This window comes from Citrus clementina, unplaced genomic scaffold (genome assembly GCF_000493195.1).
Source record: "Citrus clementina cultivar Clemenules unplaced genomic scaffold, Citrus_clementina_v1.0 scaffold_9, whole genome shotgun sequence".
NCBI classification, from domain to species: domain Eukaryota; kingdom Viridiplantae; phylum Streptophyta; class Magnoliopsida; order Sapindales; family Rutaceae; genus Citrus; species Citrus x clementina.
In genome coordinates, this window is record NW_006261964.1 from 27,937,944 (window position 1) to 27,949,910 (window position 11,967).

Consider the following 11,967-nt stretch of genomic DNA (forward strand, 5'->3'; position numbering starts at 1 on the left):
CCGTGGGGGGAGCTGGGTACGTTACGTTAGTGATGGGCTGATCTTACAGGCATATTTGGACCTACTTAAGTCTCGCTGGTTCAATAGATTTAGCCCACTAACCACGATCCCAAAACTCTAAACGTCAAACGTGTCGTTTACATATCTGGGGATGTCCGACATGTCGTCTACCTGCGGGACGTTCAAAATCATTTTTATCAAACTCTTTCAACATCCACATTCCACGGAAGCGTGCATTCCTAATGAACAAAACTCACCGGTAAAATACTAAAAATCTTCTTCCTTGAACTCGAAGCATCGTCTCTTCGACGGACATGGCCGCCAATACGTTCTCATTTCCCGCAAATTTACTTCGTTACTCTCAGTCTTTCGACGCAAAACGCAGTTCAGCTCCTTCGTTTCTTCCGTCGAGTTCTATGTTCGGTAACAAGCTCCTAATTCGACCGCAGTTGAGCTCGAGCCGTTTTGTTACAAAATATCATCGTAGCTCAGCGACGGCGACGGTGTCGTTTAGTCTACCAACAACAGTGCAAGTGTTAATTGCTTTTTTTTTTTTTTAAAGAGTTGGATTAGTTGAGACAGTTCAGTTTGATTTGTAATTTTTCTTTCTTTTTTGGTAATTTCAGAAAACCGGAGACGGCCTCTCCCGATAAAATTCCAAAGTTAGTGAGCTGATTAATTTGTTGAATTATTGATGAATAATTCATAATTGCACGTGATTGAATGATTGACGAGTTGTATGTGTATTGAACAATTGTCCTGTATAGGTGGTCGGCGAGGGCGATAAGGTCATTTGCTATGGCGGAGCTGGAGGCGAGGAAGCTCAAGTATCCTAACACTGGGACTGAAGCGTTTCTAATGGGCATTTTGGTTGAGGGTATGCTGTTTCCGTTGAATTGTTGTATTCTTTTGAGTATTAAGAAGTTTGACATCTTTGGAAAGTTCGTTAGAGTTTGTTTTTATATTGGAAATGCGGAAACTTAGATCTAAAATTGGAGTGAAAGTTTTATGATAAAGTACTTCTTGGTGTTTGCTAAAGAAAAGTCTCTCAGCTGGTTTGCTTTAATGTCAAAATCTGCTTCAAATACAGCATCGTTGAAATGGCATATCAATAATTTTGTCATACATGGGCATCATTGGTCAGAGTATTGTCAAAAATGGGTGAAAGAAAATCATTACTTCTGTGTAATCCCCAAAGATCTATTGGTAAAGCAATGCCATGTAATTTAAAAGGAAAAGATAAAAGTGGCTTGAAATAAATTTTCTGTTAGGAAGTTGTATTTTCTGTGAATTTAACAGATGGTCTTGCGTAGTTTTTAACCTTCTGCTTTCAAAATGCTTGGTGGTAACTTTACATTGTCATTTGCAGGAACGAGTACAACGGCTAAGTTTTTGAGGGCTAATGGAATAACACTTTTCAAGGTGCGGGAAGAGACCTTAAACTTACTTGGAAAATCTGATCTGTTCTTTTTCAGCCCTGAGCGCCCTCCATTGACTGAACAAGCTCAAAGGGCTCTTGATTGGGCCTTCAATGAGAAGCTAAAGTCAGGTAGTTTATGCATTTAATATCCCAAACTTGTAGATTTATTGTTTCTTTCTTTTCCTTTATGGTTTTACATATGCTACATTCTTTGATTATGTTATAACCAAAAAAGAATTTAAATTAGTTGAATGGGTTAATGTCCATTTTACTTGGTGCGTTACATAAGCTAAAACATTTGATCTGTGGCTGGGGCAGCCATGTGATGCTGTGATGTCAAGTTAATTTGTTCCAAGCAGCAGGGAATGCAAAATCAAGAGCTGGACTGATGCAAGACACTAAATGTGTGCCCTCCCTGTAATAAATTTAATATAAGAATTGAGGTTCCTATCTAGGCAAAGAGCACTGGATCTGGTTGCCTGCCTGACTTATGGGGGATCCTATATGGTCCTGTATTCAATATAGATCATAATTCCTGGTTTTTCTATTCGTTCAGCTCTATTTTCTTTCAGCTCCTTGTTTACATCGCTTACTTCTTCAAGAAATACTTTCTGGGAAATATTTGACAGTTTCTGCTTGATATGAATGAAACTAACATCTAAATCCTTTTAAGTGTTCAATAAACTTATCTTACGATTGCAAGTTTAATATTATTGCAGTGTTCAGTGTGATCTTGATCTTTTCAAAGTTTTTTGATAGTAAATCTCCAAGTGCTAGTGGAGAAAAGGTTTGTCCTAAGTATGGTTTAAAATAGTTTATTATAAACTATTATAATATCAAGTGAACATTAATATGCATAGCAGTTGAAGCCTACTTGTGCTGAGACTAGTGTTATACCCTTGCATGCACAATCTACACAAGCTGTGAAACACTCCTCCCAATTTTCTCCTACTCATATATGTTTTTTTTTTTCTCTGCCCTGCCTTATGCTTGCCTATGTGTTTGGCCTGGTTAGAATTATAGATTTCAACTATGAAATTACGAGATGAATGTTTTTGAGTGTTCAATCAATCATCTGACTGGGAATCTACAACATTGATTGATCCCTTGCGTCAAATCATTCCAATAAATTCCATATTTTTCTTGCATTAATATTTAACAATTCCACTTTATCAGAAATGGTAAATATGTCAATCCTTTATATGTTTTTTATTGATAGTTTTCTTATTTGGTAACACTTGATGTTTGCAATTCTAATATTTGATAATTAGATATGCAAACATTGATTGATGTACACTGTGTACAACACCTCTCCAACTCTTTGGCGCTTGGCATTTCATTCTAAACCTTTGATTTTTGATTTGTAAATATTTAGAACTGTGTCAGACTGTCAGTTTGGATGTCTTATTACTTCTTTGTGCTTGGAAGTGTATGTGATGGTAATTTTTCTACCGCTGCTTCCTGTACATCTTGTTGACATGGGTATTTGAAATGCAGGTGAGAGTGGGGAAATAACCACAAATCATTTGCTTCTTGGTATTTGGTCAGAAAAAGAATCAGCAGGTCACAAGATTCTGGCCACTTTAGGTTTTAATGATGAGAAAGCCAAAGAAATCGCCAAATCTGTAAGTTCCAGGAGTTATGATTGTTGAAGAACAGCCTTTTCAATCTCACCATTGAAATGTGGTTCCTGTTTACTGCAGATAAATGAAGATACCATTCTGAGCTTTAAGTAGGGATTTCAAAGATTTTCTGATGTGGCACTTTCTGTTGACTTTGATCGTCCTTCAGTTTAGCTTGCAGAAGATGCTTTGTTGTTGGAGCATGATTTTGTCAAAGGAACCTTCCCAACACATTGCAAACATTAATATCAGATGCTTTCTTGATTCAAAACTGGAGATATTCAAAACTTGCTTCTCACTCTGTTGGAGGCATTTTCTGGAATTAGATATCTCGAGAGCTAATTATGCGGGGGAACGGAATTCTCTGTCATTTAATCAAGTTCATTGGCGTTTTCATTAGCCAAGTATTTTTTTTTCCTTTTGTTATTTCTTTTAATTTGCAATCCTCCGAAATTAAAAATGCTTTGAAAATTGCAAAATGCCCTTGTTATTTATTCATAGAAGATTTAATTTGTCAATCACTCAATTGCATTCCGAGGAGTTTCATCATTGTGCCTGAACTTTTTCAGATCGTGAAACTGAAAGTGTAGTGATGTTTGGATAGTAGAAATGAGTCGAAAGCAAGTTAGCTGTTTGCGGACGGGGAATTAAGTTGTTGCTTTTTCGCTTTTGTAAAGACTAAAGAGTACTGCTAAAAATCTCAAATTATATCTTGAGATTTCATCCCGACGTATTACATAATTTGAAATAGACGTTATAATTCTTTGGGAAATTATCATTACACCATTTTTATTTTTCTTTATGTTCATTCAATCACTATAAAATTTTAACATATACTTTGCATCACCTTTCTTTTTATATTTGTATTAACTAGTCACTTTTGTATTAATATTATTAAATAATTTTAATAAAATGACAATTTTACCCCCAAATAAATTAAAAGATTATTTTATCTTATAAAAATTTTTAAAATTAAAAATTATAATCATAAAAATATCTCTAAATTTAATAAACAAAAAATCCCAAATAGAAGTGCTCAACTGATTTTCACTAAATTTAGATTTTACAAAATTTTAATAATTATTTTTATTAAAAATTATAATTTTAAAATTTTTTAATAAAAATAAATGAATTTATTTAAAAATTATAATTTTGTAAAATTTTATTAAAATAACTGAATTTATTTCTTAAAAGAATAAATCCTAAAATTTTAATAATTTAGGGGATTTTTATTAAATCCCAAAATTTTACAATTATTTTTATAATTATAATTTTATATTAAAATAATTTTTATTAAAAATAAAAATTTTAATTTTGGAATTTATTTTTATTAAATTTAGGGATATTTTTATCATTATATATATTTTTTAAAATTTTTTTATAAAATAAAATGGTCTTTTAATTTATTTGGGGGTAAAATTATTATTTTATTAAAATTATTTAATATTGTTAATGTAAAAGTGATTAGTTGATACAAATGTAAAAAGAAGGGTGGTGCAAAGTATATGTTAGAATTTTATAGTGGCTGGATGAATATAAAGCAAAATAAAAGTAGTGCAATGATAATTTCCCTAATTCTTTTATCATGACATAACTCTGAATTAAAAATCACCTCTTATTTAATTTATAATATTTATTATATCAATTAACAGAATGCAAAAGTGAAGAGACTTCTTGATTTCAATTCTAAACTATGTAAGTTCCATCATATTTTTATGCTCGATCAAGCATTAACCCACTCCATTTACATTGGTCTTATACGATTTTCTTCTCAATTATAATAATATTTTGTGAAGAAAATTATTCTGTTTTTAATACTAAGCAAGCATTAATCCAAACTCATTTATGATCATTTGGTTCTTGCAGTCTTATCTTTTCATTTTGACATTTGGGTTTATTTCTTGGTGTTAGGCCAGTAAGCACTTTTTTTTTCTTTAAATTTTGGGTGTCAATAAGCATTTGAGTTTGGTATAAATAGTAAAGAGCCATGAAGTGATTTGTATGACTTAAATGTGTGTTTGAAATTGAGGCTATGTAATTGTAATTTAAAAGTTATAATATTAAATTAGTTAGTGTTTACACTAGCTACTGTAACTTAAAAATTATGTTAATGTGATTTTTTATTTATATAATAAAAATTTTATTTAAAATTTATATTTACTATATATTATTAATTTTTATTACATAATTATAATTTTTTTATAATAATTATATTTTAAAAATTATGGCACCTCAACCTCAAATGAAACCTTATACACTTGGTAAAAATAATTGTTGCAGCCAAACCGGGCGATGGACCCATCTCTTGATTTCGCCCGGGTTCGGCTTCGGCAGAATCTTTCTTGTGATTTTTTAAAAAAAATTTAAAATAATGTAGCTGGGTTTTTCAGATTTCTATTTTCTAATGGTAATTTAGTCCTTCCAGTGAATAACTGGTTATATTTATTGTTTTTCGAATTTTCGCTGGTTAACTCAAAATTCAAATTCTGGTCCCCTTTGTAAAAGACCCTCCCAAGATTTTCTTTCAAATAAAGGCAATTTCATTGCGAAGTGATCTGCAATGGAAGTCAACCAGAAGCCACAAATGTATTCGAAAACCGTAGAACAAGCAAATAATAGCGACGGACAATAGTCCTTAAAAGACTTCCAGATCGGAAGTCCTCTCGGCAATGGCAAATTCTGCAGCGTTTTTCTCCTCCGAGAAGTCAAGGTTTCATTTTCATTTTCTCGCCAAACTAATAATTTTTCTTTGTTTTTTTTTTCAATTATTTATTAATTAATTTAATTGTTGTTGCTGGCTGTAGAGTAGATATCCAGTGGCCTTGAAGATTACATCCAAGGAGCAAATTGAGAAGTAATTCGCAGAGATATAAAGCCTGAAAATCTGTTGCTTGATCACGAGGTATACTTAGTAACCCCTTTTGTTTATTTTCCTAATTTGTTTTTTGTTAGTTTCTTGTAGGGAATTTTAAACTACTTGTATGCGTTTGAAACTTTTGAAAACAACTTTCATTTGGCCAATTTTTGAAATAGTAGGTTCCCATGTAGTGGTTTTGTTGCCATGTGGGGCTGCTAGTCCAAGTTGATGGGTTTCTGGACTTTTTTCGTTTTGGGGAAAAATTCATTCGCAGTCTAAAGTCCCGGGCTAGAAGTGTACATAGAGAAGCTTCGTTTTTGTTCTGTCCTGCTTCTGTTAATTTTCCAAACTTCCTGCACAAATTTGCTGAAGGACAATCTTCTTAAAGAAAATATGTCTTGAGTTCATATAATCATATCAGAACTTCAGAAAAAAACAATTGGCCTGAATCATGTTCCTCAAGTTACAGATTGTCCCTGCTTTTGTTTTATGTTTGCAAGTTTTAGCACAGTGATTATGTGCATGACTTGTGAATTGTCAGAATTGTTGGTCCCTGAAGAAGTAATCTTAAGAGAATTATTGTTAAATTAGAAGTCACTCATAACCAAGAGTCACTGTGACAAGGAAGTTTCTAAAAACTCTCAATGTTCTAAACTCGTAATTATAAATGATGCGAAATGCGTATAATAAAGTCTATTTATAGACTATTGATGCTTGTTTATCATACCTTTTTATATGTACATGACTTATTAAATTATAAAAGAAGTTATTTCTCTTCAGGATTAGTCATGTCTTTTAAGAAAGTAAGTATTATTTATTTAAAGTATATTAACTTACTTCAAGAGACATATCCTTTATTAATAATTATGTCTATTAACTGTTATATATATATTAATAACTTTCATCAAGGATGTGGTTCATTTTTTTCTATGTTATGACCTTTAGCTGATGCTGAGCTCCCATCCAATCCTTCATCATGACTTCTTTATCTGTGCAACTCCAAGAGCACGGGCATATGTATGCAAACACACTTATAAGATGCTATTACAGAGCTTTTGAATAGGAAAAGCAGAGAGCTAGTAGGAGTAGGATTTGTCAGTCTCTAATAATTTAATTTTGTTTGTAATTAAGTAGTCTTACAGCTCTCAATACCCTTTTATCTCTTACTGTTATTTGCTTTTGACTTCTTCTTAACAACATAACTGAAGGAGATTCAAAGTCAATAGTGTAGCACATTGACAATCTTTAAAATCACTACTCAAAATCTTAGAACCATCATCAATGTAATTACAGAAATAATGGCCTTTGCTACTATACATGCATGTATTTGATACATGCAAAGTAATAAAGAAATCTTTAATTGTTTGGCTGGCACTTGGAAGTCAAACATTATGAAACAAAACAAGTAAATGGGAGCAGCATTATATTAGGAATATAATTTCTATAATTTCTGATTTATTTATTATTTTAATGTGATGTTTTTATAATTTATATATTATTTTAATATTTCTTTAACTTAATTTTCTGTTAATTATATTTTATTATGTTAATTTTCTTGAATTTTATATATTTTTTTTATTGTAGGCTTATATTAGGAATATTCTAGTGAAAAAAAGTTTAAAGAGAAAATAATTAAAGAATAATGAACAAAGTTGAAGGTCAAGTAGGAAGTATTAAAAGGAAAAATGTATTAATTAATTCAATGGCAACAGCCTGTGGTTATTTAAAGAAGCAAAAATTTTGAACTAAAGCCTTGGTCAATATAGTAAATTTTTAATTGTGGGTTTAAGTGGCAAGCATGTGCACAAAAGAGAATCTTGCTTTTATTTAATCAAGGATATTATCATTTTCCCACTAAAGGTATTCTGACACATCATGTCAATACCACAGTTTGGTAAAACCATCAGTTTACCACCAAACGTTTAAACTATTAGTATTTTTTCACCATTTTGTTAAAACTCAGTTAATATGTAACAGAAAATTCATAAAAGGTCAATTTTACCCCTAGAGCACAAAAGACGATTTTGCCCTTTAAGAATGAAGAACAACAAATGATGATTTAATTACAAAATTCATAAAAGGTTAATTATATGGTATTTTAAAAGGTCAATTTTACAAAATTCATAAAGGGTAAATTTTGCCTTTTAAGAAGGAAGAACAGCAAATGATGATTTAATTACAAATTCATAAAAGGTTAATTATATGGTTTTGCCCTTTAAGAAGGAAGAACAACAAATGATGATTTAATTACAAAACATAAAAGGTTAATTATATGGTCTTTTAAAAGGTCAATTTTATAAAATTCATAGAGGGTAATTTTTGCCCTTTAAGAAGGAAGAACAATAAATAATGATTTAATTACAAAATTCATAAAAAGTTAATTACATGGGCTTTTGTGCTCCAGGGATAAAATTGACCTTTTATGAATTTTCCGTTACATATTAACTGAGTTTTAACAGAATGGTGGGAAAATACCAATAGTTTAAATGTTTGGTGGTAAACTGATGGTTTTACCAAACCGTGGTACTGGCATGATGTGTCAAAATATCTTTGGTGAGAAAATGATAATATCCCTTTAATCAATTGAAATCTAAGCTTAGAATCAAAAGAGGCAGCTTGGATTTTTGCTTATAAAAGCACTCGAATTGAAGCATTGAAAAAAAGAGCCGCAAAACCATTAGCAATAATTTGGGGAAGCCGAATTGCAGAGAATAGAAAGACATGGCTTCCAGAGTTTATTTTGTCTCTTATCTTTTGTCAATTGTCTCGTTTGAATATTCTGTTTACGATTCTTTTTACATTTTCATGAACTAATTTATTTTACTATAATTTAATTATGAAGATTTAATTTCATAAATTTGTGTTATTTTTATTTTATTATTCTATGATTATGTCTTCATTATTATGCTTAATGATTTTAAATATTTGGCTAATATCTGAATGATTTGAAGGTACATAATGAGACCGAGAAGACCTTTATGTATTTTTACTCTATGTAATCAATGTCATGAATTGAATGAAAAATAGAAATGTGCCAACGTGATTCGTGCATATTATCTAAGAATTTTCATAGAACTTAATGAATCTTTACATATTTAAATTAACATAGAGATGTAGTGGGCTAATATGTGAATGTATTTTTAAAATTACTCAAGAGAGGATATCAAATATATTAGGGAAATTCAATGTCAACATGGATAATAATCTTTGATAGCATAGATGAAGGATTAAACTAGATTGGTTATAATGAATCAAATGTTTTAGTGTCTAAATCTTTTGGTGATTTTTGGTATTGCTTTTATCTTTATTTGATTTTTAGTTATATTATTTTAATTTTTAAAATAATTTCACTAGTTAATAGAATACAAGCTTTGTAGGACGATAATTTATTTTAAATTATATTACTTGTGCCGACTAATACACTTCTAGAATTGAAATGGCTTGCTGCCTACTTAGAACGGTCGACCGATTGCAAACAAACCCCCTGGAGTTAAAGCGGCAAATCGATAGAAGAAAATGGTAAACCATTTACATTTTATTGCTCTTTGCAATGATAGTGCCTTGCCAATTCATTTAAAAATGGCTCAATTCAGCCACTTGAGTTTGTAGTCCAGTGGTGAATCATTACCCTTAGGACATATTTGGCACTCGGTAATATATAGGATAAGGACTCTGTATTGCATTAGAATTATACAATCTCGTGTTTGGCAGTTACAGCTCATTGCATTAACTAAAATTTATAATACGGCAACACCCGCATAAACTAAAACCCCCCCCCCCCCCCCCCCCCCCCCCCCCCCCCCCCACGGGTTTATACGGGTTTGCAATAGATCTTCCTCCTTCCCTTAACTTTCTCCTTCTTTATGCTGTCTCACGAACACAACGCTCCACACCAGGCCATCGTCCTTCGCCGCGCAACACCCCAGCTCCACCACCACCCCATCCCGCAACACCACTGCCTTCTCTTTTAACTTGCTGACGCACGACACTCGACCACCATGCAATCTTCTATCTCTGCGTGACAGCCAGCTCCGTCACCACCCCACTGTGCAATACCACCGCCATGCTTGCCTTCGCCTCCTGAATCAACGAACTACAACTTTGATTTTTGAAAAGGTCTTTCTCTTTATTTCTTCTCACGATTTCTATAACAAAACAGAGGCTAAATATCACATGTCTCTTTCTCATACTATTCCAAGCTAAATAGTAAAAGCTTCAAGAAGCCGGAGGTTCTCGATTTATTTAATTTCTCTTTATATATTTTTTTTCCAACTGTTAACTTTAATTTTTTATGTAAATGCTTCACAACATGTTAGAATTGCTATTTCTTTGATAATTTGGGGAAATTGAACCCTAACGAAGCAAAGTGAGGGGAAATTTTCTATTGGGTCTTGTCTGAGGAGTGTGTAGGGATTCTTGTGTTGCTGTTGGCTTTCGCTTTGAATTTGATGACTGTGGGTTTTTGTTTTGGCTTTTTGGTTTTTTGGTTTCGTGAGTGGAGGGGATTGTAAAGCAAAAACAGAAAGCGCGATAGGAAATGGAGGGAAGGTGTTTCATGGTTGTTCTCACTGACATTTTGTTGTTCTGTTCATGCTTTAATTTTTGTTTGATTTTCGAACATGCTGTAGTTTGAACTTTGATGAACTGAGCTTTGCAAATTAGACACATGTCTCGTCATCGGTTCAACGACGTTCTTTCCCATAGAAATTTGTGTTTTATTGTTGTTGTTGTTGTAAGCTTTTCTTGATTTTGCAGTGAGGCTTGAGGAAAAGAAAAGGAAAAGCAATGTTGATTTCATTCAATGGCATTATTCTAAGACGTAAAAACAAATAATCTGGACCAAATTGAAACAATCATATCACTATTTTCATTAAACACAGGCTTTTTGGTTACCAAATTGAAACAATAAAAGAATGAAAAAGATTTTAAGTTTATGGATTAAGCAATCCTAGAATTTGAATTTACGAAATTAGAAGACCACGGTTGCACGTAGTGGATTTTATTTATGTCTTGATATTATTTAGAGGTTATTTAATTGAATTATTTGCTTCAATCTTCATTTCAAAGGTTATATATTTGGAAAATATTGTAAAAATAAATGTTATACGGACAAAAATTTAAAGTTATAAAGTTTGATTTTTATGAAGAATTATGATATTAAAAAATAATGTTAAATTTCTCAATTTAAAATTTTTGATATTTAGTATCTAAGTATTAATAAATATTTTTTAAAAATATGTAATCAAAATTGATCACTAAAAAATTAATGCAGTACAATGCGGCACCAAACATAATATAACTAAAAATTAATACAATACAGTGTGATGTCAAACACTGTATAACATTATTATAATACAATGCTAATGCAATACAACATAATACAATACACCTGTATTAAAATAATACAATACAACATAATACAATATAGTGTGCCAAACACATCCTTAAAGTCAAGCATGACTATGAGGGCAATGGTTTGAGTCCTCATATACTCAAACTCCCTTAATTAAGCATAATTGTATAGATATTATTTATAATGTTTTTCTTCCTTGTAAAATGCGAATGAAGTAGAGACATCTCTTCCCGTGAGGGGTATTTGGCTAGACATGTACTTCATAGAATAAAAATATAATAATGTAAGTCCCAGGTATATATATGATTGTAAATATCAGTGCAATGATCTGTTGTCATTTGTAAATATCTCGTGTGTAATACAATAACCTGATGCTTAATCAGTTTTAAAAAAAAACGGCTCAATTCAACTATTTCGTGAGTCCTAGTCACTGTTAAAGGGTTTCTTCTTGCACTTCTATGTTATTCCGTCTCTCTCTCTAACTACGGCTTTTTCTCTCTATCTCACTTAAATCAATCACTTTCTAAGTTTTTATTGCCAATATCAACATCTGCACATTATTTTTCTTCCTTTAAACATCAATTTACCATTTATTAACCACGATTTCATCATCTATATCCCAAAATCCCAAATCTAAACCTTAGGTTTTCTGTTGCATTTTGTTTGTCTAAATTGACTCATACTTGACCCTTTATTGATCAAATTATTTATTCAC

General features: G+C 31.5%; 1 protein-coding gene across 1 annotated transcript; it reads left to right on the plus strand.

The window, feature by feature from the left end:
• The first annotated feature begins 168 nt into the window (after positions 1–168).
• Positions 169–3,791, plus strand: LOC18033400 (ATP-dependent Clp protease ATP-binding subunit CLPT1, chloroplastic). The gene is made up of 6 exons (XM_006421695.2): positions 169–529; positions 627–662; positions 768–877; positions 1,370–1,549; positions 2,918–3,045; positions 3,124–3,791. Exons 1-6 carry the CDS (start codon positions 315–317, stop codon positions 3,154–3,156), a joined length of 702 nt encoding a protein of 233 aa, XP_006421758.1. The 5' UTR covers positions 169–314; the 3' UTR covers positions 3,157–3,791.
• Positions 3,792–11,967: the final 8,176 nt, after the last annotated feature.

What these genes read in the sequence shown, in the direction of transcription:
- LOC18033400 (XM_006421695.2), top strand. Translation starts at nt 315, where the DNA reads ATGGCCGCCAATACGTTCTCATTTCCCGCAAATTTACTTCGTTACTCT. An exon ending in AATGGGCATTTTGGTTGAGG is followed by an intron (nt 878 to 1,369) that starts GTATGCTGTTTC and finishes TGTCATTTGCAG; the next exon opens with GAACGAGTACAACGGCTAAG. An exon ending in CCAAAGAAATCGCCAAATCT is followed by an intron (nt 3,046 to 3,123) that starts GTAAGTTCCAGG and finishes TGTTTACTGCAG; the next exon opens with ATAAATGAAGATACCATTCT.